Source organism: Vigna umbellata, chromosome 3 (genome assembly GCF_029865625.1).
Source record: "Vigna umbellata cultivar VRB3 chromosome 3, Vumbellata_1.0, whole genome shotgun sequence".
Lineage (NCBI taxonomy): Eukaryota > Viridiplantae > Streptophyta > Magnoliopsida > Fabales > Fabaceae > Vigna > Vigna umbellata.
The window spans coordinates 48,969,733-48,996,762 of record NC_142167.1 but is presented as its reverse complement, the minus strand read 5'-3'; the positions used below and the strand labels follow the sequence as shown (position 1 = coordinate 48,996,762).

General features: G+C 37.1%; 2 protein-coding genes across 2 annotated transcripts; one reads left to right on the top strand and one right to left on the bottom strand.

Moving 5' to 3' along the window:
• Positions 1–261: 261 nt before the first annotated feature.
• PPC4 (phosphoenolpyruvate carboxylase 4) lies at positions 262–11,917 on the bottom strand. The gene is made up of 20 exons (XM_047301988.2): positions 11,490–11,917; positions 9,770–9,933; positions 9,473–9,587; positions 9,149–9,226; positions 8,969–9,037; positions 8,741–8,819; positions 8,346–8,422; positions 8,168–8,263; positions 7,353–7,491; positions 5,897–6,031; positions 5,434–5,498; positions 5,086–5,358; positions 4,478–4,603; positions 4,302–4,403; positions 4,082–4,228; positions 3,836–3,934; positions 3,495–3,583; positions 3,174–3,300; positions 2,875–3,081; positions 262–1,282 (listed from the first exon to the last, which is right to left on the bottom strand). Exons 1-20 carry the CDS (start codon positions 11,643–11,645, stop codon positions 458–460), a joined length of 3,168 nt encoding a protein of 1,055 aa, XP_047157944.2. The 5' UTR covers positions 11,646–11,917; the 3' UTR covers positions 262–457.
• An 11,149-nt stretch (positions 11,918–23,066) lies between these two features.
• LOC124828635 (nudix hydrolase 1) lies at positions 23,067–24,305 on the top strand. The gene is made up of 2 exons (XM_047301989.2): positions 23,067–23,260; positions 23,852–24,305. Exons 1-2 carry the CDS (start codon positions 23,110–23,112, stop codon positions 24,142–24,144), a joined length of 444 nt encoding a protein of 147 aa, XP_047157945.2. The 5' UTR covers positions 23,067–23,109; the 3' UTR covers positions 24,145–24,305.
• The last annotated feature ends 2,725 nt before the right edge of the window (positions 24,306–27,030 follow it).

Below are 27,030 nucleotides of genomic sequence, written 5' to 3'. Positions count from 1 at the left end.
TTTGTACTATAAAAACAGCAGAGAGATGAACAATAGAGAATAAAATTTGAGAATGAATATTTTTTTTTTCTCTATACTAAGTAAAAGTAAAGAAGTTGATTTCAAGATACGAGCTAATTCCAAAATTACATTCACTAACTGTATTGAATCGTGTCTCATTCACTAAGATTATTCACTAATTGTATTGAAAACCCTTAACTAAACCAAAATTGATTTTAATTAGCGAAATTAATTTCATAGAAACTTATTTAATATAATGGGTGTTGGAAATAGTCATTCCATTAGAAGAAAATGAAATGCAGGGAAGAAATAGTGATCCCATATATTGAAGTTATATATATTAATCATATCTGTGTAAGAAACATTTGACTAAGGCTTTTGGCTACATTAATCTTTCATTGGCGAGGAGCATTTTCACATACAAAATGAGTAATAATTGTGTATAGTTGTTGAGAACTTAACCAGTGTTCCTCATCCCAGCAGCAATGCCATTTATGGTGATGAGCAAAGCATCTCTTGCTTTAAGGTTGTCATCATCACTCCTTAGCCTCTTCAGTATCTCTACCTGCAACATGTTCAAGGGATTGAGGAAGGGAAGCCTACTCTCAATCAGTTTCCTCAAGCTCCTATTATTCTGCTGAGGTTTCTCATGCCCACTAACAGCTAACACAAACTTGCCAGTTTGGACAAGCTCATCCCTCAGTTGACCTCCAATTCGTTGTCTCTTCTCTGAGACAAGAACTTCGTCATAGTGCCTTGCAATAGGAATGTCTGCTTTTCCCAGAACCATCTCAATCAAGTCTATGGTGCTTTGAAAGAAAGGCCACTCTTTGTACATGGCCTTTAGTTCTTCAGTTTGTCCTTTCTCACAAGCACCTTTCAACCCTGCTCCAACTCCAAGCCAAGCTGGAAGAACAAACCTAGTTTGAGTCCATGCAAACACCCAGGGAATGGCTCGGAGGTGTCCAATTCCGATGGTGCTCTTTCGCCTTGTGGGGCGGCTACCGATGTTGAGGAAGCCAAGCTCTGATTGAGGGGTGGCTTCATGGAAGTATGACAGAAATTCTGGATTTTCATACACTACACTACGGTAACATTGGCAACTGAGCTTTGAAATCTCTTCCATCATATTGCGCCACTTTTCTTCACGCGGTGGGAGAGGAGGACGAAGGGTAGCAAGTAACACGGCTGTTGTGTAGATCTCAAGTTGCCTAACAGCTGTTTGTGGCAAGCCAAACTTGGCCTGCACCATCTCTCCTTGCTCTGTTGTACGAAGGGTTCCCTACAGTGTAGCATACAGCACAACAGTATCACAGGTTTCAGAACAATGCTTGTTGTAGCTATGCTTGCAAATGTCTGCAAATTGCAACTTTAACAAACCAGAGACTAAAAGGGAACATGATACAGAATTGTGTCCGTAGTTAAACAAAATGACTTTCAAGTGAAAACAAATTTCATATGCTATTCCAGGCTCTAGAATTTTTGGCTTAACTATGTTTCAGACCTGACAATTTCATCGTATACGAAACTCAAAAATTAACAAAATGAACAGACCAAGAATGTATGATATGTTCCCATGTTAACCTTCACCCTTCTAGATGAGAAATGTACCTTAAGTTTAACTATAAACTTCTTGTATAAGTATCCATGCGAGAAGAAAATAATAAGATAAAGTAAACTGAGCTTCTCCTGTTAAAAGCTAAAATCAACTTATGAGGAGAAACTTAATTCACTTTACTTTATTACTTTCTTCATAGAAAAATTCATTCAAACATGACATATCACCTCAATCCTAATGAGGATAATGCTTGATTCGGGATATTGTGTCATAAGATAACTTTTTGTTTAAGTACCTAATTCCATAATTTGAGATATTTAAACACAGAATTTCAATGGCTTAAAAATTTTAAATTATTTAGTTTTCTCAAATGTTTCGTTTGAAACCAATTTAAATTTTTTAAATTTTAAACTTTTTATTAAGGATTTCAATTACCCCTAATTACAAAAATTTCAGTATAAAATAACTTTTTTTTTCTCAATCAATTTCAGTTGGGGTTATTTCAGTTAATGGCCACAATTATTTTTATTGGGATTAATTAATATATTAGGAAAAATATTGATCAACTTTTGAACAAATTAATAATATTAGTAACAACAATAGAAAACTAATTTTTGCACACATAAAAGAATAACTACAACAAACTTCATCCATATAAATTTGTCTGACATTCTTACTAAGGATCAAGAAATAATCTTAATCCACATTAGCAAATATATAATCTTAACAATGTTAACATAATATAATCACTTTATCAACATCGATTAAAAAAATCTAACTTTCATTAGTCAAAAATTGGTATCATTGATGCAAATATAAAAACTCTATTTAACAAAAACAATTTCATTGACATCTAGTGTTTGATATTAATAAAAAAACATAATTAATATTTTAAGACTAAATATATAAAAATAAATAAACTTTGTTGATAACAACAAAAAATAATCAAATCATGACTAACTATAACTCAAAAGAAAAAGCTGCCAACATTAATTGAGAAAATGATGTTGAGCCAACAATACCCCACGAGTCGATAACATTTAAACTGAAGTTAAGTCGACGAGTTCTCAACCATGATAGAACCGATAAAAGAATATGAAAAGAAAAAGTATTCGAGATATAAAGTTTGAAAAATTTTAAACTTTTTAAAATTATTTATACAAATAACATATTTATCATAAAATATTTTAAACTTTTTATAAAAATAAATCACTATCTAAAAATTATTTATTGAAACACATTATAAATTCACGTTATCCGCTTCTAAGTTTTTAAAGGGAAAGTTCAAACTAGTAAGGTTACGTTATAAAACCCACCATCACAGAGCCAGGTGGTTGAGACTGAATGGCCATATATGTTGGACCACCACCGCGGCCAATACTCCCTCCACGGCCATGGAAGAGAGTAACCTTAATTCCATACTCCTTGCATGCAGCTACAACATCTTCTTGAGCTTTGTAAAGTTCCCAAGCAGCAGTGAAGCGCCCAGCATCTTTACCAGAATCAGAATACCCAACCATAACCTGCATATACAAATTTATAATACCAATACAGGAATTCATATCACAGATACAGTACTATACATTAATGAAATGAATATGTCGTTAGAAAGTACCTCTTGATGCCCATTATGGTTTTTAATGATGTGTTGTCGGTACCAATCTATTGACAAAAGCTTTCTGATAACTGAACCAGCTCCTCTTAGGTCCTTTACAGTTTCAAATAGAGGAACCACCCGCAGCCTATGTTGAACACTTGTTAGTAAAATTAAAAAGCCCTTGACAATTTACAAGCACATATTTTCATATCAAGACCCTTGTAATTAGGTAAAAGTTTTAAATTGTGGTTACAGTTGCAATTTTTCCGCTGAACAACAAGTGAGTGGTTATGGTCTGTTTTTCGAAAACTATGACAAACATTTCATTTCCATACTTACGTTCCACCTGGACAAGCTCTTCCTAACTCTCCACTGACAGCAAGTCGTGCATCCTTCTGCAAAAGCTCTACTGCAAGAACATCACTGGCCTGATAATCAGATGCAAACAAAAATGGCAACGAAAAGGTATTAGACATCTAAATATATCCACATCAGATACAAAGAATATAGAAACGGGATTTTTTTCCTGCAAAATCAAACACTAAGAAAGAAGGGGCAAAAGAAAAGTAAAAGACACTGTTTGTAAGGAGTTTGGCATCGTATTGCACTAAGTGTTTCAAAAATTCAATTATGCATATTTTGCAGTGATAATTAGAAAGTATAATAATAGTTAATAATACATTTGAGGCCATAGAGATCACATAGGCACCAAATGAATCGCTTCCTAACTCAGCAGCAGTTCGGAACGTGTCCAAGACTTCTCTAACATCTGGAACAACCTACAAAGAATAGATTAAGAGGCCAATTAAAAACAGAAACTCCGGAGCATAGAATGAAGAAAAAAACCAGTGCATATCATTCTAACCGTCCTACTTGATACATAACATGCAAAGCTGGCATTTGGTATAACATTCTAACAATCTCACCTCTATACTAGGGGGAACCAGTGGTCTTTTCCCTTTCAGCTCTCTAGTTAAGAAGTTCAGTTTCTTTTCTTCATCCCACTCACTGTATGTACCCAAGTCCAAATACCTTGTAACTGCATCAAGCGTTTCGGCATGTCTGCCTGATTCCTGTCACACTAATAATTTCAGGCCACAACTTATTATCCAAACAGCAATGAGCGAAAAAACTTTGAAGCCTTACCTGGCGCAAGTCAAGCTTCATTAACACCATGCCAAAAGTAGTGACTCTTCTTATGAGATCAATAAGTCGACCATCAGCTAGCACCCCAGATCCACATGATTGCTGAAGAAATGTAGAGCTAAATGATAATGATGCTCAACATTAGAGGGTAAAAGGGTATGAAAAAGAAAAAGTACCAAAGATTCATAGCAAAGGAGCAATGGTTCCAAGAGCTGATCTGTTGTTTCATAATAATTCATAGGATTTTGTTCACATGGACCATCCTCGAGAAGAAGCTCCAACCGTCTACGAGTTCTCAGAAGCTAAACACATGGAACAGATGATGCCCACTGTTACTAAGTAACAGGACAACATATAAAACCAGCATATTCAATAAAAATGTAAACATGAACATGTCTTAATGGCAAACCAATACCATTCCTTCATGGACATCATTCAAACAAAACTAGAAAAATTATATTTTTAACATGCATATACTGATGTTATCCATATGATGCTATTTTTCAAAAACAACTTCACTTCTTAACCAAAATGAACTATCAACCAGCCCAAACAAATAAAAAAGCCTATGCAATATCACTTGTTTTTTTTTTCATTTTCAAGTTAAACTGGAGTTTAATTTAAATCCTTTATAGAAATTGCACAGGAATCAATATATGACTGGTTAGGTTATAATGCTTTTAAGTTCTAGGAAACAAACAACATAATATTGTACAAAATACAACAGCAGAAGCAGAATATATGGGTCCAAGTGGCCAATTTTGAAGCACTGTTGAAGTAATACCTTATCTTTTACATTTCCAAGAACAACTCTATAAGGAGCAATTGTAGGATGCTGAGGGAGCTTTGGCTCCAAAAGCCTATGGAAACTGGTCCTTCCTATCTGGGATTCTGCAAACAGTTTCCTCTGAGCAAGAAGTTGTTGACTAGAGTTGAAAGAAGGAGAGCGTGACATTGAAGCTAATGAAGCAGCACTGGAACTTGGTGACATTAGTATTGGTGAACGGACATTGGTACTGCACATAGTGCTTTCAGTGGAACTTGAAATCTCGCCACCCTACCAGGGAAGTTTTTTACCCATGTATTATATACGATTAAATGGAAAATTAAGAAATTTACTCTATTGGTCTACCTTGGGATTGAATTGCTTGTGATCAGCTCCTGGAATGAGTCTTGGATGCTCAGATCCACCTTTTTCTACATGACATAAAACGTACACACTAGAACTTCGTTCTAATAGATATCAAATTAACAAAATATACTTGATTGGGTAGAATTTATATATGTCATCATGTTAATTAAATTTACTTTATTCCTCATGCATGACATCATGATAAGTTATTTTTTTTTTATGTTTAGACGAATTCCAGTTCCTTTATTCATGTAATCAGCAAGGAGCATCATTCCTTAATTAATTAATATTAGAGTTAGGAGCCACAAATAACATATAAGTATTTTTGTGTGGTTCTAGAAAAATGGACATTACATTAAAAGAGACAAGATGTTATGTAATTGACGTTGCCATTAAAAAACACAATATTCAAACAAACAAAGAAAAAAAAATAGACACAATTTTGTGCAAATTGTGTGTATACCAGCACAAGACGGTAAATGAGCTCCATGTGGAAGTTTAGTTGGAAGTGGTGAAGCTTGTTGATTAGAATATTTAAATTGACTTATACTCTTAGATTCTTTCCAATGCTCACGGTGATTCTCCTCATTGTTAGCTTCTGAAGAAAACGAAGCAATCATCAAGACTTAAATTGGATCAAAAGAGTATCAGAGATATCTTGATCTAACAGTGACAGCATACTGTAGAGAGAACAATTCATAATGAAACATCTTCAGTAAATCTTGTAAAGACATTGAAACTATATAAATAGAACATAAATGGATGACTATTCCACTTACACCGTATCAGACAATATTATATTATACCAAAGTTTAAAACAATTTCAACAAACAATTGTCATGCAGGAAGAAAACTTGCCATATGAAAAAGTAGATTTTGTTGCCTCATTATACGAATAGTTCAGAAAAGAACATTCTAGGAAACAAATTAATATGACCTCAGATTTTACCACACGTATGAAACTAGCCAATTTTCATATCATTCAATTGGAAGAGACTTGACTTTGAGATTGGATAGGACCTAAATGTCATCATGTTGATGTCTTTGGAAACCATAGAAAGGTAGAAGGGAAAAACGCATACGTATACTTGTATATTTTGATAAGTTTGAGTTATTAATATGGCCGAATGATTTAAACACATTTTAAAGACTAGAGGAAAATGCCTTGATGCATCAAAAGAAGTAGTGCATAAAAAAATACCAGAGAGGTGATTAAATGCGTAACCAAAGCCTCAAGAATAAATCCAAAGATCATAATATCACTATTTATGTAACAAAAATGACATAATTGATTATAGTTAGGGTTTAAAAAGGAAATCAAATTAACATGATAATCTAACCGACCAAAGAAATTATCTTTAAGTGTTTCAATTTTCTGAGCACATGACTAAGTGTTAATTCCGTAAAGTAAACTAAATGGGACCCATCTACCACAATTAGGATCCATGTCTTGCGGAAAATAATTGCTCCCTGTGTTTGGATTTTTGTTCTTCTTGCTTTATAAAATGAAAGCTACGGTGCACAAGAGAAGCAGACTCACAAGTGAAGACACCCAAGAGAAGAAAGAGAGAAGGGGTACACACCCAAGAGAAAAGGCACCGCAATAAGGGAAGGAACCGTGGAAGAGAAAAATCAGTGAGTGAAGTACAAAAAAAGAGGCCACGGTTGTGTGTGAGACAAAAAGTGAGTGTTTTTGTGCAGAACAAGGAAACAGAGAGGTGCAGTGTTGTGAGTTTGAGAAAGTGTAGTGTTTATGTATTCTGGATTTCCAGAACCTGTTTTATCAAAAAAGAATTATTTTGATACCACAAATTCATGACAAACAGTTTGCAGAGATCACATTATGTAAAAGAAAGATAACTGGTATGCCCGTTAGCATTGGGAAGATATCACCAAACAAAAAACTAAAGAGAAAAAACCTTCTAGAATTTCATGTGCCAATTTCGACAACTTATCGCTGCACCGTTTCATGGATAGTTCAAATTTCAGGCTATCCAGTTCCCGAACGTAGAGGTCAATTGCCATCCATCTAGACAGAAGTGAAACATCTTTTGAGACCTAAAGAACAAAAGGAAAGCCAATTACACAACTAAGTTTAAATTACATCATCAAATAAAAATCACATACATATTCCTCAAGAAAATCCCACTACTATGTAAGAAAGAAAATTTTGGTAACTTATTGGTTATCACAGGCCACAAACTTCAGTAATTGAAACAGAAAAGCACTTCCTTCAATTCCAACCTTGAAGAGCCATAAGAGTGATCAACTACTATCAGAAATTAAATTTTATATAAGAGAACATTTTGTTACTTATTTCTAAAACACAACAACAACAATTGCAATGTTAGTTACATGGATCATATAATGTAACGGTAGGATCTCATGTCAACTAGAAATGAGATTAAGTTATAGTTTACCATGAATACAAACCTCAGTCGATTTTAAAAAGTTGAATAAAGCTTAAAAGTATACTTTGTAATATATTATCTATATCAGTAGTTGTAAACTTCTGGCAAAGTCTCCAAAAGTTATTAAAAAGAACAGTCATGTTTAGCTCATATTTGTCTACTGTTTTCCCAATTCAATCATCATTAAACTTGCACTTTCCAAAATGACAGAATGCAACACTGGACATCTTCGGGTTGTCAATAATATAATGACATTCGATATTCAACTACGCTCCCACTGCCAGAAATCTAAGGCAGCATGAATGGATATTTGAAAGTGCTACCTTAGCTGTCACATTTGGGTTTCCATCCCTATCACCTCCCATCCAAGATCCAAACTTTATTGGTGTGCAAGTCAATGGAAGTGGTTTTCCTGTGTGCTGCAAGGAAGGATAAATTGCATTGAAAATTTTAAAGGGAAAGAATGAACGAGTCAATAGACATACATTGAAGATGACATACCTTCTTTAAAGCGCTGCTAACTCGACGTAAATAATGAGGAACAGCTTTCCAGAGTGATTGTTCCACAATATTCAACCCTGGGAGAATTGTAAAGATAAACCAAGGGGCTCTTGTTCTTCAACTTCTTCTTTTAACAGTGTATCAAATCATTCAAGAGCTAAAAGATAAATGTCAAGGACTTTGTATCCCAAAAGACTAAGCTATTAAGCGTTCATCTAAAAGATCATTTTTGGGACAATAAAAACAAAACTTGGTCAAAATAGGCCATAGACAGAGCATTCTTAAGGAACAACTAAAACAACTTTAGCTCAGAGTTAAAGTGTTAGTAAAGGTTTTATATCTAAAACATTTTTTTTATCAGCATATCTAAAACATATAATACTCAAGCAGCTTACCGGCCCTGGCTTCATCGACTGGTGTGGGTTTCTCACGCCTAAGTTCATCTGTCAGCCATATTGAAGTTATCTCTCTCACCTGCCAAAGCCAATATGATTTGCTAGAATAGAATAAAGTGTGCTAGAAAAGAAATTTCAGTAACCGTTTCACTTCTATGAGTAAAATCTACGACCTTAAAACCCTATGGAATTTTACTAAGTGGAATAAAAATAATTCAGGAATGCTACCAGATCTTCAATCAACATATCTCGGTCTTCAGGGCCAAGATCAGGTCGATCATTATAATCCAAAAGATGCTGCGTGAAGGTTAAAAAGTAGTTAGAGAAAAACAGTAATAGAATATAGAGAGATTGTATCATAAAGTTCAAGCCTCCAGTAATTTAGTTTACTCAGAAAAGTGAACTCACAGCAATTTTAATGTGTTTGTATTGCAAGGTACGACGATTAATTTGAGTGGGATGAGCTGTGAGAACAATTTCGACCTCCTGTGTCAACATCAATAAAATTGGATTTTTAATAGCAAAAGCAATAATTAGTTATGGATTCTGTTAAAATCCATGGTGGTAAGCACATAATGTTTCACTCAACATCAACAATGAAATTTTTTGCAGGAAAGCTAATCATTAAATAATTTAATAGTGCATGGACAATGAAAGATCATTTACTTATTTTCATCAATGTACCTCACAGACTATGCAGATTAACAATATATTGGGATGAAAATAACAGACCTGCTTGCAAACCGAGTTATAAAGCTCCTCTGGAGTAACTCCATCTTGCAACAGCTGGTTAAAGATGTCATCACAAGATTTTGCAAAAAGAGCTATGTTTCCTCCTTTGCGAACCCTGCAAAAGAATAACTTGTTCAAGATTATCACACTGAGGAAATCATAGACTAAAGAAAGTTAATATTTCATCAATGTTGTCGTTAGTCCAAGGTTCAGCTGATTTTGTGCACAGAGCTTCCACAAATAAAGACGAGGACTAATAAACTAATGCAATGAATCAGTAACAATAGTAATTGATACCTATGGTGAGTTTCAGCAATACCCATCAAAGTAAGATAATGGCTAAAGGCACGAGCAAGTGTGAGAGCTTCTTCTAGTGTCATCTTGGATAACTCTGAAGCCAATTGCTTCTCTAGCAGCTCAGCCATGTCTTCAATCCCCGCATTTCTCATATTACAAGCACTCTAAGGACAGAAAAATATGTAAGGGAATTTTCAATTCTTAGATTGCAGCAAATGCAAAAATGGTTACAGGGTTAATCAATTATAAAAGCATTTACATTCGTCCCTTAAAATATTAAAAATTAACTATGTTTTCCTTTCTATTTTATACAATTGAATTTGCTTTTGATTTCTATTATTTTAGGCTTTGCATGTATTTGACTGAACTTTTCTATAAACACTTTAAAAAATAAAGTAATTTTTTCATAAATTAAAATTAGTTTAGTTTAAAGTTAAAACGAAAAAAAACATTGAAAATTAGTTTAGGTTAAGTATATTAAAAGAGCTCAAATAACAAGAACCGAAATTAAAAAAATTAAAAGGATGAAATATTAAACAAAGATCTTTTAGAGACAAAAGCAAGACTGGATTATATTTTAGGAATGTATTTAAATCAAACCATTCTTATAAAAAGTAAATTTTCTTGGAGGAGAATTCGTAATTGATGATGTAGTATAACAACCTTTACAATAACTACTGTCTACATTTTTACTTGTCAGGCAAAATCTGTTAGTGATACAAAACATTAAATTCCAAAACTGATAATGGTTTACTGAAGATTTTGAAGATACAAAACATTAAATTTTCACATATAAAGGATTAGTTCAATCATAATTTGAGTCTTTGCTTAATGTGAACCGCACATGCATGGACACTAAATGCATTACCCATGTCATGCTTCAACCTTCTTCCATTTTCTCGTAAAGCATACACCATTGAACAAAAAATTATGAAATCATAACAACTTCATGGAAAATCATTAAGAACTCCTTGAGTCTCTAAACAACCAAACAGAATATCAACAAAACAGTGGTGAAATCACAGCAAAGAAACAAACTCCATAGCTGCAAAAACCATGATAAAATCAAGGTAGAAAACACTAACAACGTAGAACAAAACTGAACCTTGACAAAATCACAAGAACAAAATAAATACTGAACTTCACTTAAACACCCACCAAAATCAAATTAATATCATCAACAACATACTCCGACACATTATAGAAATATGAAAAGAAAACTGCGTTCCGATCTCTTAAGCAAGTTCAAGTATCATGAATAAAAAAATAAATGCAGATATTGAAATGGCTACCCCACTAAAAACTAACTAGTCAATTTTGTTTTGTCTAAATTAAAATCTGTATAGTACGTAGAATTAGAGATAAGATCAAATTATAATATATAACTGGAGTGCAAACCTTATTTTATAAGTCGGTTTTGGTTTTGTGGGGTCGAGTTATGTCTAAACTCACTTTTAATAAGTACGTTAACATTTTACAACTACAAATTTTTTTAATCATGGTATAAATGTTAGAGGATTATTTTTCTTGTAATAAAATCAAGGATAATAAGATTTTAATGATAGGTGACCCTCAAAGTTATTTGAATAACTTTAATTTTTCACGTTGAAAAGTTTGCCAAACCATGAATAGATGAGATAAAGCAAGCAAGAGCCATTTAAGAAAAGAGCAAAAGAAATTTAAAAAGAAGGTGAAATGGAAGAAGAAAAAAAAGGAAAACCTGAGCAAGGACTCGAATTTTTTCAAGCTTGTCAACGAAGATTAGACCAGCCTCTCTTTGCAAAATGTCGTTGAGAAGGCTTCCGAGCATATTGCAGTCATCGTCGAAGCCTTGGAAGGAAATTTCCTCGGCTATGTCGTCAGTGATGTCCGTCATTGCTACCACAGAACGCAAAGTTCAACTCACACAGAAGAAGAAAAAAAGTGTGTGGGAATTGCGAATGCGTGTTTTTAGGTGAGAGGAGAAAATGGCATATAATAGGGAGCAAAGTATAACTAACTGGCGTGAAGGAAGGGTCGTTGTGAAATTGTGACTCTTCTTCTCCCACTCATTGTAAGAACATTTTTTACCTCATCAATTCTATTTCTTTTTTTTTTCTTTTCCTTTCTCAATCAAACACACTAACTGTTATTTTCTCCAATGTTTTCGGAGGATGCAGTAAGGCTAATCATAATTTCCAACAAGAAAAACATTACCCCAAATAATAGAAATAATTAAAAAGGTTTCATTCCTTGAAAATGTACTAGGTTTCATTCCATGGACAATATGTTAGAGAAAAATGTTCAAGGATTGAGAGAATTTTTTTTTTAAAGTTATCATTAGGAAAAATAAAAAATAATTGATTAAATTTTAATCTTAAGCATTCATTGCTTTGTTTTTCATGATTCCTTCTCATGTGTTACATGTGTAAAAAGTGTTTTACAACCATTTACTTTTACAAATTTCTTTTGTAAGTTTACATATATTTACGAAAAACCAATACTGATTGGATAGGTCTCTGTAATTAACTCTTGTATGTAATTATTCTCATTTGTCAAATATAAATTTGATGATTTTAAAATAAAATTTAAAATATTTTGTAAGTATTTTTTGTTATTTATAGTAATCTATAATGTTCTTTTTTTCTATCAATGGATTCATATATGTACAATTCAAACAAAAATAACAAAATAAACAAATATATTTATTTTAAATATAGGTAGGATGGGAATATTGAATGCTTTTGAAAAAAAAAGTTATATGGCTTCTCATATGTATAAGAAATAAGTGAGAGGTAATAATAATTACTTTTGTCTTAAATTTATATAAGAGAGAATGGTTACACATTGATAATAGCATGGGCAAATATATTTCCTTACAAATGGGAAAATATATATAAAATGGACCATCAACCAACTATAAGATAATATATATATAAACTCATTTCGGACTCTCTTTCACTTTACTTGACAATTTTTCTTAAATTTTTTATATTGATATATACACTTTCTTTCCTTTCTTTCTTTTTCCTCTTCCTCCTCCATCACACACACACACACACGTACATACAAACATATACACCAAAACACACCCATACATCGACACACCAACCAACATCCACAACCCCTAACCCACACACATGCACATGCACACCCACACTCACACACCACACACCCACACCCACCCACCCACGCACACACACTAACGTAGAGCCACACACACACAGACACCCACACACACACCCACACCCACACATACACATCTACACACATTCACACACACACACACAAACACACCCACACACGCACCCACCCACACACACACACACTAACGTAGAGCCACACCCACACACACATTCACACACACACACATACTTAAACATGCACACACGCATATGCACATACGCACATACACACACACCCACACGCACTCACACATAGCCACACACACACGCACACATAAGCATACACACACACATGCATATACACGAAGACACACACTCACACAGCCACACAAACGCACACACAAGCATACACACACACATGCATATACACGAAGACACACACACCCACACCCACACACACACATACACATACAGAAACACACATGTGCACACACATTCACACGCACACACACACACACACCCGCACACACATACACACATGCAACTACACACCCACGCACAGCCACACGCACACGCGCACGCACAAACAGATACACACACTCACACATCCACAACCCCCACCCCACACACATACACACACGCGTACATGCACATGCACATGCACACCCACACCCACCCCAACGCCCACGCCCACACAAACGCGCATGCACACGAACACGAACACGCACACGCACATCCACGCATACAAGCGCACTAACACATGCGTTGGCACACACACGCACACACACACAAAACACACACACATCACAACCCACACACCCAAACACCAACGCACCAAAACACACCACACATCCACACATACCCACACCCTCTCTCTCTCTCTTTCTCTCTCACACACACACCCACGTAGAGCCACAGACACACACACACCTGCACACACAACCAAACACACATACACATACACACACACACCTACACACATTCACACACACACACACGCACACATGCACACACGCACACACGCTTAAACATGCACACACACACATACCCAAATACACACAACCACACACTCAAACACAACCACACATACACACACAAACACACACGAAGACGCACACACACACATACACACACCAAGGAACACACGAAGACAAAAACACATAGACACACAGACACACGTACACACACACGACCCCACACACACACACACACCTACACACACACATGTCCTCACACACACACACACATACTCTCACACTCAAACACACACACACACACAAACCCACCCAAACACACACACACGCACAAACACACACATACACACACCATAACACACACACCCACACACACTCACGCACACACTCACACACACACATACACACACACACATCGACCCCCACCCACGCACGCCCATGCACACACACATGCACGCACGCACGCGAGCATACACACACACGTACACAAACACACACACACCCACTCACACACACGCACACTCGCACACACAGACACACGCACACGTACATACACACATAAATGAGTGCACACATACACACACACCCACGTACACACACGCATATACATACACACACACACAAACACACACACACACACACATATTCTCACACTCAAACAAACACACACACACTCACACTCTAACACACAAACGCACACCCACACACATACCCAAACACACACACCCACACAAAAACACACAAACCCACACACTCACACACAAACACACGCACGCACACACACAATTACACACACACACACCCACACACAAACACACGCACACACATACACACACACACACCCACACACACACACCCACACACACACACAAACACACACACACACACACACGCACACACATACACACACGCGCGCACTCACATACACAAAGACACACACACATTAACGCACAAACACATATACAACCACATACACGCACGGACAAACGAACACACAGACACTCACACACACGCGTACACATACACGAACACTCTTTCTCTATCTCGCACACACACACTCACACTCACTCACACACACACTCACACTCACACACACACGCACCAAAGCACCAACATGCACACAAACACATCAACACACACAAACACATCAACACACACAAACACACATCAACACACACAAACATACTCAAACACACACGCACACACATGCACACACCAAAAAACCTACATACACACACACAATCACACCCACACACTCACACACCCAAAACAGACATCCTCCGAGACACCCACACACATACAAACACACATACACACACTCACACACACACAGATACACACGCGCTCACACACACACATACTCTCACACTCACACACACACATACCCACGCAAACACTCACACACACATACGCACAAACACACACGCACACACACACAATTACACACACACACACCCTAACACACACACCCACACACACACCCCCCAACATACACACCCACACACACACGCAAATACACACACATTGACCCCCACCCACACACGCCCATGCACACACGCACGCACACACCTAAGCACACACACACAGAAACACAAACACATACACACACCCACTCACACACACACGCACACTCGCACACACAGACACACTCACACGCAGATACACACACAAACGAGTGCACACATATACACACACACACCCACGTACACACACGCATATACATACACGCACACACACACAAACACACACACTCAGACAAGCTTAGACTCAAATAGACACACAAGCACACACACTCACACTCTAACACACAAATTCACACCCACACACATACCCAAACACACACACACACAATTACACACACACACACACACCACAACACAAACACACGCACGCACACACACATACACACACACACACACCGACCCACACCCACACCCATGCACACACGCGAGCGCGCGTGCACATACACAAACTCACACACACCCACACATCCACGCACACACACAGACACACGCACATACACAAAAGCATACACACACACACAAACGCACACACACACACACACCCCCACGTAGACACACACACACACAATAACGCACAAACACACACACAACCACATACACGCACGGACGGACGGACACACACACACTCACACACATTCACACGCACACACACATACACTCTTTCTCTCTCTCTCTCTCTCACACACACACACACACACTCACACACACACACAAACACACACACACTCACACACATACACTAACACTCACAAACCACACACCCAAACACACACACATACACTCACTCATTCACACACCCACCCACACCTACCCATTCGCGCACACGCTTAAAGACACACGCACGAATAAACAAACACACAACACACACGCACGCACGCACACAGACACATACATACGCGCACACACATGCACACGCACACACACAACCAGACACACGCACACACACACATACGCACGCACCCGCACACTTACACACAAACACATCAACGTGTACACAAACTATCGCATACACCCACACACGCACACACATACACACACGCGTGCGCAGACACACACACACACAAATAAAGCTTCAAAAACACGCACACACACCCCCCCCCCCCACACACGGACACAAACACACACACGCAAACACACACACAAACATAGAAACACAGCTACACACACAAACGTACACTCACACACACTCACACACAAACACATGCACACATGCACACCCATACACACTAACACGCACACCCACACACGCACATACACACACACCAACCCACACACATCGACCCACACCCACGCACCTCCATGCAGTCACACACACGCACGCACACACAGACAAAATACTACACGCATGCGAGCACGTACACACACACACAAACACAAACAAAACAAAAACACACACACACACACACAAACGCGCGCACACACATACAAACACACACACGCACATACATAAACGCACGCATACATACACACAAACACACCCCCCCCCCCAAAACACATACAAACACACACACACACCCCCACACACACTCCTACACAGACGCACCCACACCCACACAAACACACTTACACAAACACAAGCACACACACACTCTCTCTCACACATACATACACACACGCGCGTTCACCCACAGATGCTCACACACTCACATTCACACACACACAACACACACCCACACACACACACGCGCGTGCACACACACACACACACACACACACACTCAGACACACGCGCACACCCACCGACTCCTACTCACACCCACGCGCACACACCTTTACAGTCACATGCACGCTCATAAACAAGCATGCGCACACACACACCAAAGCGCACACACACACACCAAAGCGCACACACACACACACAAACACACACACAGGCACACACATACACACCCAGACACATACTCACACACACGCACATACACAAACGAACACGTACCTACACAAACGGCCGCACGCGAACAAAAACACACAAACACATACAGAAACACACACACACACATCCACACACACACACAAACGCACACACCCACCCACACTCACAGGAAAAATGTCACACACACGTGCACACACATGCACGCACATACACACACACACAAACGCACACACCCACCCACACTCACAGGAAAAATGTCACACACGTGCACACACATGCACGCACATACACACACACACGCACACACACATACACACACGCAAACACACATGCACACACACACACACGCACAAACAAACCTTCAAAAACACGCACACACACCCACACACACCCACACGCACGCACACACAGAGATAAACACAGCCCCACAGAAACACGCGCACACACGCACACGCATACACAATCACACACACACGCACGCACATGCACACACACACACACTCTCTCTTTCTCACACACACACACACGCTTACACACACACCCACACACACTCACACGCACACACACACATACTCATTCACACACACCTACCCACACCTACGCACATCCACGCACACACACGCGTACACACACACATAGACGCACAATCAAACATACACACACACCCACACACACACACACACACAAATACACACATACGTGTGCACACAAACACGCGCACAAACACACCGACACACACGCACACACATAAACACACACCCCCACACGCACGCACGCAGACACACATACAACCACACACACACACATACAGACACACACACACCCACGCACACGCACAAACAAACGCATACATCCACACACACGCACAGAAACACTCTCACACGCACGCACACACACACCCACGCATAAACACACACACCTGCACACACATACACACACAAACAAACCTCCAAAAACACGCACACACACACAAACGAATGCATACATACACACACACTCACATACACACAAACACACACACCCAAAACACATAGAAACACACACACGCACCCACACCCGCACACACACTCTCTCACACACACACTCTCTCACACACACACATACTCGCTCGTTCATCCACACATGCTCACACACTCACACTCACACTCACACACACACGCGCGCGCGCACACACATACACACTCACACAGACGCGCACACTCACCCACACCTATGCACAACCACGCGCACACACGGTTACACACACACACACGCAAGCATAAACAAGCACGCACACACACAAACCAACGCGCGCGCACACACACACAGGCACACACATACACACCTAGACACACACCCACACACACGCACACGCTCACACACATGCACGCACATACACACACATACACGCACACACGCACACACAGACAAACATAGCCACACACACACGCACACGCACACTCTCTCTCTCTCTCTCACACACACGCACACACAACACAAACCCACACACACACATGCACACACACACACACACACTCATTCACTCACACACACACCCACACCTACGCACACCCACGCGCACCCACGCGCACATAGGCGTACATACGCACACAAACGCACAATCAAACACACACACACGCACACACACAGACAGACACACACGTGCACACACATACACATGCACACACACAACGACACATACACACATACACACACGCACACGCACACGCACAAACACACACACACGCACGCACGCGGAAACTCACACACACACACATACAGACACACACACGTACACACACACACACACACAAACACACACACGTGTACACACACCTACACACACACATACACACACACACAAACAAACCTTCAAAAACACGCACACACATAAACAAACCTTCAAAAACACGCACACACACGCAAACACACACACACACATGCAAACACACACATACTCACATGCAAACACACACTCACTCACACACACCCACACACACACGCACACATGCACACACACACACACTATTTCTCTCTTTAACACATACACACTCACACACACACAAACAAACACACACGCACAAACAAACAAACACACACACACCCATGCACACACACGCGCACACACACACACACACACACACTGAGAGGCACACACACCCACGCACACACCTAATGACACACACAGAGACACATACACCCACGCACACGCACACATACACACAAGAATACATACAGACACACATACACACCCACGCACACATACACACCCACGCACACATACACACCTACGCACACATACATACACACGCACACACACACACACACATACGCACACACATATACACGCTCACACACACGCACACAAGCACACACACAGACAGAGACACACAAACACACACACACACGGACACACAAGTACACGCACACAAATGCACACACACACGTACACATATACACGCACGCACGCACGTCCTCACTCACAAACATACCCACACACACTACCACATACCCCCCCCCCCACACACACACACATTAAATACACTCGAACACACTCGTACACATTAAATGAACAGACACACCCACACACACACACTACCACCCCCCCTCCCACACACACACACATACTCGAACACACACACTCAAACACACACGCACACAGTCAAACACACACACACATTAAATGAATCTATAAGGATGTAATGCACAGTCTATAAATAACATCACCTTACAACTTGATAATTTGACAACTCAATCATAGCCTTTTCCACGACAGTACATGCAATAGATATTCACGGTTCAATGCTTTACAAAACACAATTTATTATTTCTGTCAAAATAAAATATAAATAATGCGTGTTGGTTGGATTATTTTAGGAAAAACAGTTACTTATTCCTATAAAAAATCTCAGAAAACCAACAAAAGTAAGCAACCATCTCTGCTAAACAACTTTAACCAAATGTTCACTGACCAAAGCACGTAATGCAATCGTGCATCAATTAAAGAGGCCAAAAAATTTATATAATTCCATCCCTTCAAACCTATACATTACAAAATTCATGCATTACTTTCGTCAACTTACAAGAACAACACAAACTCTCAACTATTGTGTTAATTACATGCAGGCTCCACCTCATTAAAAAGACAATTTTAGTGGAAGCAAGAAGAAAGCTAGGTTTCAGTGGAAGACGATTTTCTTTAAGCCCTTCTTCACTTGAATGGATTTGGGGGAGAGTGATTGAATGGATTTGAGAGAATTTGAAGGTAAATTTTTTGTTGTTTATTTGAGTGGATTTTTGAGGTAATTGAGAGTGGATTTGGAAGTAAATTTTTTTAATTTGTCACATCAATCAAATTCTATACTAATTCTTACAAACTTTACTTCCAAATTCACTCTCATTTACTTCCAAAATCCACTCAAATAAACAACAAAAGATTTAACTTCAAATCCTCTCAAATTCATTCAATCACTCTCCTTTAAATCCATTCAAGTGAACAGGGGCTAAAGAAGCTTCAAGTGATCTAGGTTTTCCAAACATGAAATATCAAAACTTTCAAACCAGCATGTCACTTAACTTCTGAAAATTTTGGTTTCCATGTCAATAAGAAAATTATTATAAAAAATTAAAAATTGGACCAATAAGTGGATGAAACGTGGTAATGTCAAAATGTAGTAAACATCTATCAAAAATAGTGTTTAAATTTTATAATAAAAAATGGTTAAATAAATATAGATGTTGTAATTTTCTTAAACAATTAATATCATGTTTCTAATTCAACTTTCTCTCATGTTCACTAATAAATTATAGGTTTAATGTCTCAGTAGGTCCCTATTTTCGGTGTGAATCTCAAATAGGTCCCTTTTCTTTTTGGCGTCTCAATTGGGTTCTTTTTTGTGTAAAATTGGAGCAATTAGGGGTCTGCCGTCAAATTGAACAAACGGCCGTTTAAGTTTGGCCTACGTGGTATGGTCAGTGTATTCATTAATCTGACGTGGCATTAAAAATGAATTTTGTATTAAAAATTTGGATTGCACAAATGTGGATTCAGATTTAGGGAAGGGCAAAGTGGGCAAAATCTAAAAGTTTAATTGTAGTCCCCTGACCCGAATTCAATCTTCCATGGTTTCATATCTTCCACCAAGCGAGAGACCAACTCACCCTCTTCATCACTCTCAAGCTTATTTTTCACCTACATAAAACATATCTTCACTTTCAATGTGTCTCTCGTACGCTTGCATGTTCATTCCATTCAACTCAAAATATATGCTTGCAAAAAATATTATTTTAAAAAAAAATTCTAGCTTCTTCCATTTCATAATTAGATTGCCTTGCCCACAAACTTGAACTTCAATGTAAAACCATTTTATGGTGTGTAGGTGTGAGTTTCTGGATCTGTTGTATATGGGTAAAAATGAATCGAAGGAAAAAGATGGAATTTGATTGGATTGTGATGGTAATTTTTCCATTGAAGTTGTAACATGTATCATAGGACAGATCACCCACCAATTACCCACTGTCTGCAGAAGCCGCCTCATAAACTGAGTTTTCCTCAAACTCTCACACCAATAGAGAGAAACAGAGAGAGAGAGAATTAAGGAGCAAGAGTAGTAACCTTTCTTGGCATAGAGAGAAAGAGAAAGAGATGGAGAAAGGGGACAAAATGGTTCAGCTTTTTGAGGGTGAAAGTGAGATCTTTCAAGCGCACATCCATTTAGCAAAGTCGTAGGGAGAGACAAGATTTCTCTCTCGCGCACGAAAAGGAGGTCGAAGTTTGGGTTGCTTCGTCCGATGTGGGTGGCGTCGTCAATGACACTCGTGGCCGGCGAAAGGAAGGCGCGACGGAGGGTAGGGACTACCGCGTTGGAGGTTGAAGGAAGAGGTGTTTCTCTCGTTTCCTTTTCGTGCATATCCCTTAGGATTTTAGGGTTCTGAAGAAGAAAAGGGGTTTCCCCTCCGCGCTTCCAATCGAAGAAGAAAAGAAGAAAAGGGGTTTGCCCAGTTTGCCTTTTTTGCCCTTGAAGATATCTGATTTGACGTTTGCTCAATCCATTTTTTAATACAAAAATCAATTCAAACTCATTTTTAATAACACGTAGGCAAACTTAAACGATCGTTTGTTCAATTTGACGGCAGACCCCTAATTGCTTCAATTTTACACAAAAAAAAACAATTGAGACGCCGAAAAGAAAAGGAATCTATTTGAGATTCACGCCGAAAATAGGGACCTACCGAGTCATTAAACCTAAATTATATAATCTCATTATTAAAATTCACAATACCATATGTTTCAGTTTGTATATTTATTATAATCAAAACGCAACTAAATCATAAAATAACTTTTAAAATTTACACATGCTGTTAGTGATTAATTAAATCCAAACATATGATATCACATTTAGCATATTATTTGGTTTAGAACAAAATAAATCGAAAAAATCTTAAAAAAATTCGATTGGGATATATTTTTTTTAGATTGGTTAGTTTTTTTGAAATAGTTACCTAGAAATACTTACACAGAAACTAAAAAGAGAACACATATATGTATCTTCTGTTAAACTTCTTTAGCAAATTTTACGAGATCTACTTTTGTTAATTTTTTTTCAACTTTTTAACAGTCGTTAAACAACTATTATTATCAGAATATAGTACGTCTGAATCTAATATATTAGTCAAAAGTAAAAAACACTTTGAAACCTTTTGCATTTCTGCATTAAAATAAAATGCTTGGAGCCCAAGCAGGTCAAGTTCGGAGAAAACCAATATGCCACGTGTCGTCTAACTATTGGAGAGAATCACCTCAGCAGAACTTGAGCATTTCCCATATATAATGGAGCAAGCAACAGAGGAACACTGCAACAAGAAATTTCAATCAGAAGAAAACAAAATGGAAAACAACAACAACGGAGACCCCACGCCGGTGCCGCGGGTGGCGGTAGTTATTTTTCTCTTGAAGGGTAGATCGCTCCTCCTCGGCCGCCGCCGCTCTGCCGTCGGCAACGCCACTTACGCCCTCCCCGGCGGCCACCTCGAATTCGGTCGGTCTCTTTCTCTCTTCTTTTTGTTATTCTCTGTTTTTCCACTAACTGTTTCAAAATATAAATAGTATAATAGTGTTTATATGAATTATACTCAAGAGATTAGAGTGTGTGAAAATGTTAAAGAATGTGTATTATAGTTTTCATTCAGAGTGTTGCTTGTTTTGTGTTTTTACAATATTGTTTGAATTAAAACTTCAGTCAAATTATTTAGATTTTTTATCCTTAAGTTGATCTTATATGTTGTTGCTCAGACATATATATGGTGTTTTTCTATTGGATAATATTTGTTTAGAAAATAAATTTCATTATTATTTCATATTTTTTAAAATTTTAGGGCTACTCCGATTGTTGTAAAATTCTATACAAGTTTTTTTAAAATGTTATATTATCATTCTTTTTAAAATTACACTGTATCTTTTTAAGTTTTGAACAATCACTTGCACTAGAAATGTCATTGGAATAGTAAAAGGTAGAGTGCAAGTATACATTGAAAATAATATTAAGAAATGTAATTGTAATTTAGTCTGAATGTTTGTATGAAGTTTGAATAAAATGAATGTTCTGGAGAATTGATGTTAAAGTTGGCAGGGGAGAGTTTTGAAGAATGTGCAGCTAGAGAAGTAAAAGAGGAAACAGGATTGGACATAGGGAAGAGTGAGTTTTTAACAGTAACAAACAATGTGATGTTGGAGCAACCAAAAAAGTGTCACTATGTTACGATTTTCATGAGATCAGTGGTGGGGGAAGAGCAAGTGCCACAGAATCTTGAGCCAAACAAGTGTGATGGTTGGGAGTGGTATGATTGGGATCATTTGCCACATCCTTTGTTTGGGCCTCTTGAGAGAATGGTCAAAGGAGGTTTTAACCCCTTTTCTTCCTAATTAAGTTTCTTAATGCTTTTTTCTGAGCTTGATTAGGTAACTATGTCTTTGGGTTAGGTTTTATCTGTTTCTTTTCATGCTTCAACTGGATTTTCTAGTTCAGTATGACATGCTTGGATTCTTGTAATTTTTCCAGCCTTCCAATTTCTTCTACTTCTTAATATACTTTCCATTAATTATAAGATATAATTTAGGATTGATTGATAATATTTTTATGGCGTATTTTGTAATTTTTATGAAAAATAAATATATTTATTTTTTATTAATAAATAATAGGAATTGTCTTAAAAGCCAGTCATAAAGAAATTAAGTTCGATATATTAGTAATATTATTTTTAATTTTTAAAAAATAATTAAGTGTTTTTTTATCAATTTATACGGTAATGTTAGAATTGGCTTATAATACTATCTTTGAAACAAAAGATCTTAAACTGGAGATTTCGGTTGAAAAGCATGAATCAAGGAAAAATACCTACATGTTAAGTCTTGAAAGAAATTGGTAAATTTGTTAAGTTATGTTAATATTGAATTGTACTCGTATTATATACTCTCTTTTTTAAATTTTAGAAGGTTTGTTGGTTGATTTTATAGTGATTATTAGCTTACAAAAAAAAATTAAAAAAACTTCAAATTTATGAACTATATAAGGCAATTATATATAAATTTCTCGATGGTTAATAGTTTGGTTTTGGTCATTTTGTGTTAATTTAAACCTTATTTTCGAGACAAGTATTGTTTTGAAGTTACCTTTTCAGTTTAAAATGCAATTTAAAATATATGAAATTGAATACCTTGTTATTTTAGTTATGTAATTGTGAAGTATTTTTATTTTTGGTATTATCGAAATTATGTCCAAGAACAATGAAAGAATATTTATATTGATTGAACAAATTACATTCATTTCAGACAAATAACCAAGAATTGAAAGAATTATCTCCTATATTTTAGAAAAATAATAATTAAATTGTTTCTATGTTTACACTGTGTTGTTTATTAAGAAAGATAATTTTATGTTTAATTATTAATCATTAAATTGTTTCATTATTTGCTATAATAATGTACTGTATTAAGAAAGATAATTATTAAATAATTTTATGTTTAATTATTCATTTGGTGTTAAGTTTGGTAGGAAAATTTCAAATAGATCTCTCTTATGATTTTATTTTAATTGAAATTTGAATTTTGTTAAAACACTTCAAAACGGTCTTTTTTTTGTTATATTTCCAAAAACGACATTAAGATGGTAATAATGTGACAAAGTGTAATTGATATATATCAAAGTTTTTTGAAATTCACCCATTTTCACATTGTCACGTGGTCGTCGACTCTTTTTCTTTTCCTTTTATTTCTCCATCATCAACTCACACACATCTCTTCATCGTTCAACTCCATAAATTATCCAAAAATCACTCATTATCCCTACAACTTCATATCTCCTTAACATATATCTTCATATCCCCTTAATCATACACACACCTCTATTCTAAAATGGATTCATAATCTCCATTGGGTAACCTCCTTCTAATTCGGAATCATCATCTTCTTCGAGGTTTGGCATTCTACACTCTAATATTTAAAGTCAACCAAATGCATCATATCATAATAAATGTTGTAATAAGTGAGCGTAATTAATTTATCTCATGTTCTCTGCTATTTATACTATGTTTATAGTATTTTTGCCTAAATGGGTTTGATCCTTGTAACTAATTAACTTTATTAGTCATTAGTTATTCAATCTGCTAATCATACTTTAATTAGTCAATTTAGTCAACGTTTTTCATAAAAGTTGACATCATCGATATGTAGTCGGCCAAGCATTCATAATGCATGCTCAAACTATAAGGATTGAGTACATCTAGGTGATTGAGATGTCCTTAGACATATATGATACACAACCCTATTGACCTTGTATCTAGTATTTCTTTGATTTGATCCTATAAATATATTTACAATTCACTATCATTATACATCTCTCAACTCTCCCTTAGGAGTACAAAATATTTACAAGTTATTTAAAATTACAACAAAAATAACTACTTAACTCTTATATTGCATAAGATGATTTATTTACCTCACAATATAATTGAATTATTACAAATTCTATTAATAGATGGCATATATCATATGATCTTAGACGACATATACAACCATAAGATAATATATTCTAGTAAGAGTTCATCACAACAAGATCTATAAAACTTCACTTTTTACTATAATTTTTTTAAAATAATAAATAACATTCAATAAATTAAAAAATGCATGAACTTATATACTCATATGAGTTGACTTTACAAATATGTATGTTTGATTTTTCTTAGTGTTTATATTCTTGACTACAGTCTCAAAAACAAGATTATTTGTATTTGTACCTTATTTTGAATTGTTTATGGCAATATTTTGTCAGATTTTATTAGGTTCTTATTAACACACTTAGGAATGACAAAAAATGAAAACTTATTGTTTCGGTCGGGTACATGATCGAGGTCAACAGTCTAAGTTGTGGTGAGTTGTATAAGGTTTGAATGTTGTCCGGAAGTGTAAGTGTTGGGTCAAATCGATCATCCAAACCACTCGGAGGATATCTACAAAAGACACTATGATGCCAAAGTCAATTCAATGTTGACAGTTAAGAATTAATGGCACAGTAAATGCAAATCACCTACCTTTTACCTCAAACCCTTATTTATAAGTTTTAATATTGGTTTAATGATGGTCCAATTATGGATAATCATACTTTATCTTTAAGTTGATCAACATTAAGGTTAATGTGGTTTGTCTAATGACCGACTAGTTTGTTTGGTGACCGGTCAGGTCCATTGATGACTCGCTAAATAATCCGAGATATGGCTGACCGTATGGTTTATGAGTAATCAGACGGTCAAACGG

Excerpts from the sequence above, each read along its gene's own strand:
- PPC4 (XM_047301988.2), bottom strand. The coding sequence starts at position 11,645 with ATGACGGACATCACTGACGACATAGCCGAGGAAATTTCCTTCCAAGGC. Across the intron at positions 9,934-11,489 it reads AAATTCGAGTCCTTGCTCAG|AGTGCTTGTAATATGAGAAA; the intron begins GTTTTCCTTTTT and ends TTCTGTCCTTAG. Across the intron at positions 8,264-8,345 it reads TTAGCAGCGCTTTAAAGAAG|CACACAGGAAAACCACTTCC; the intron begins GTATGTCATCTT and ends CCTTCCTTGCAG.
- LOC124828635 (XM_047301989.2), top strand. The coding sequence starts at position 23,110 with ATGGAAAACAACAACAACGGAGACCCCACGCCGGTGCCGCGGGTGGCG. Across the intron at positions 23,261-23,851 it reads CGGCGGCCACCTCGAATTCG|GGGAGAGTTTTGAAGAATGT; the intron begins GTCGGTCTCTTT and ends TAAAGTTGGCAG.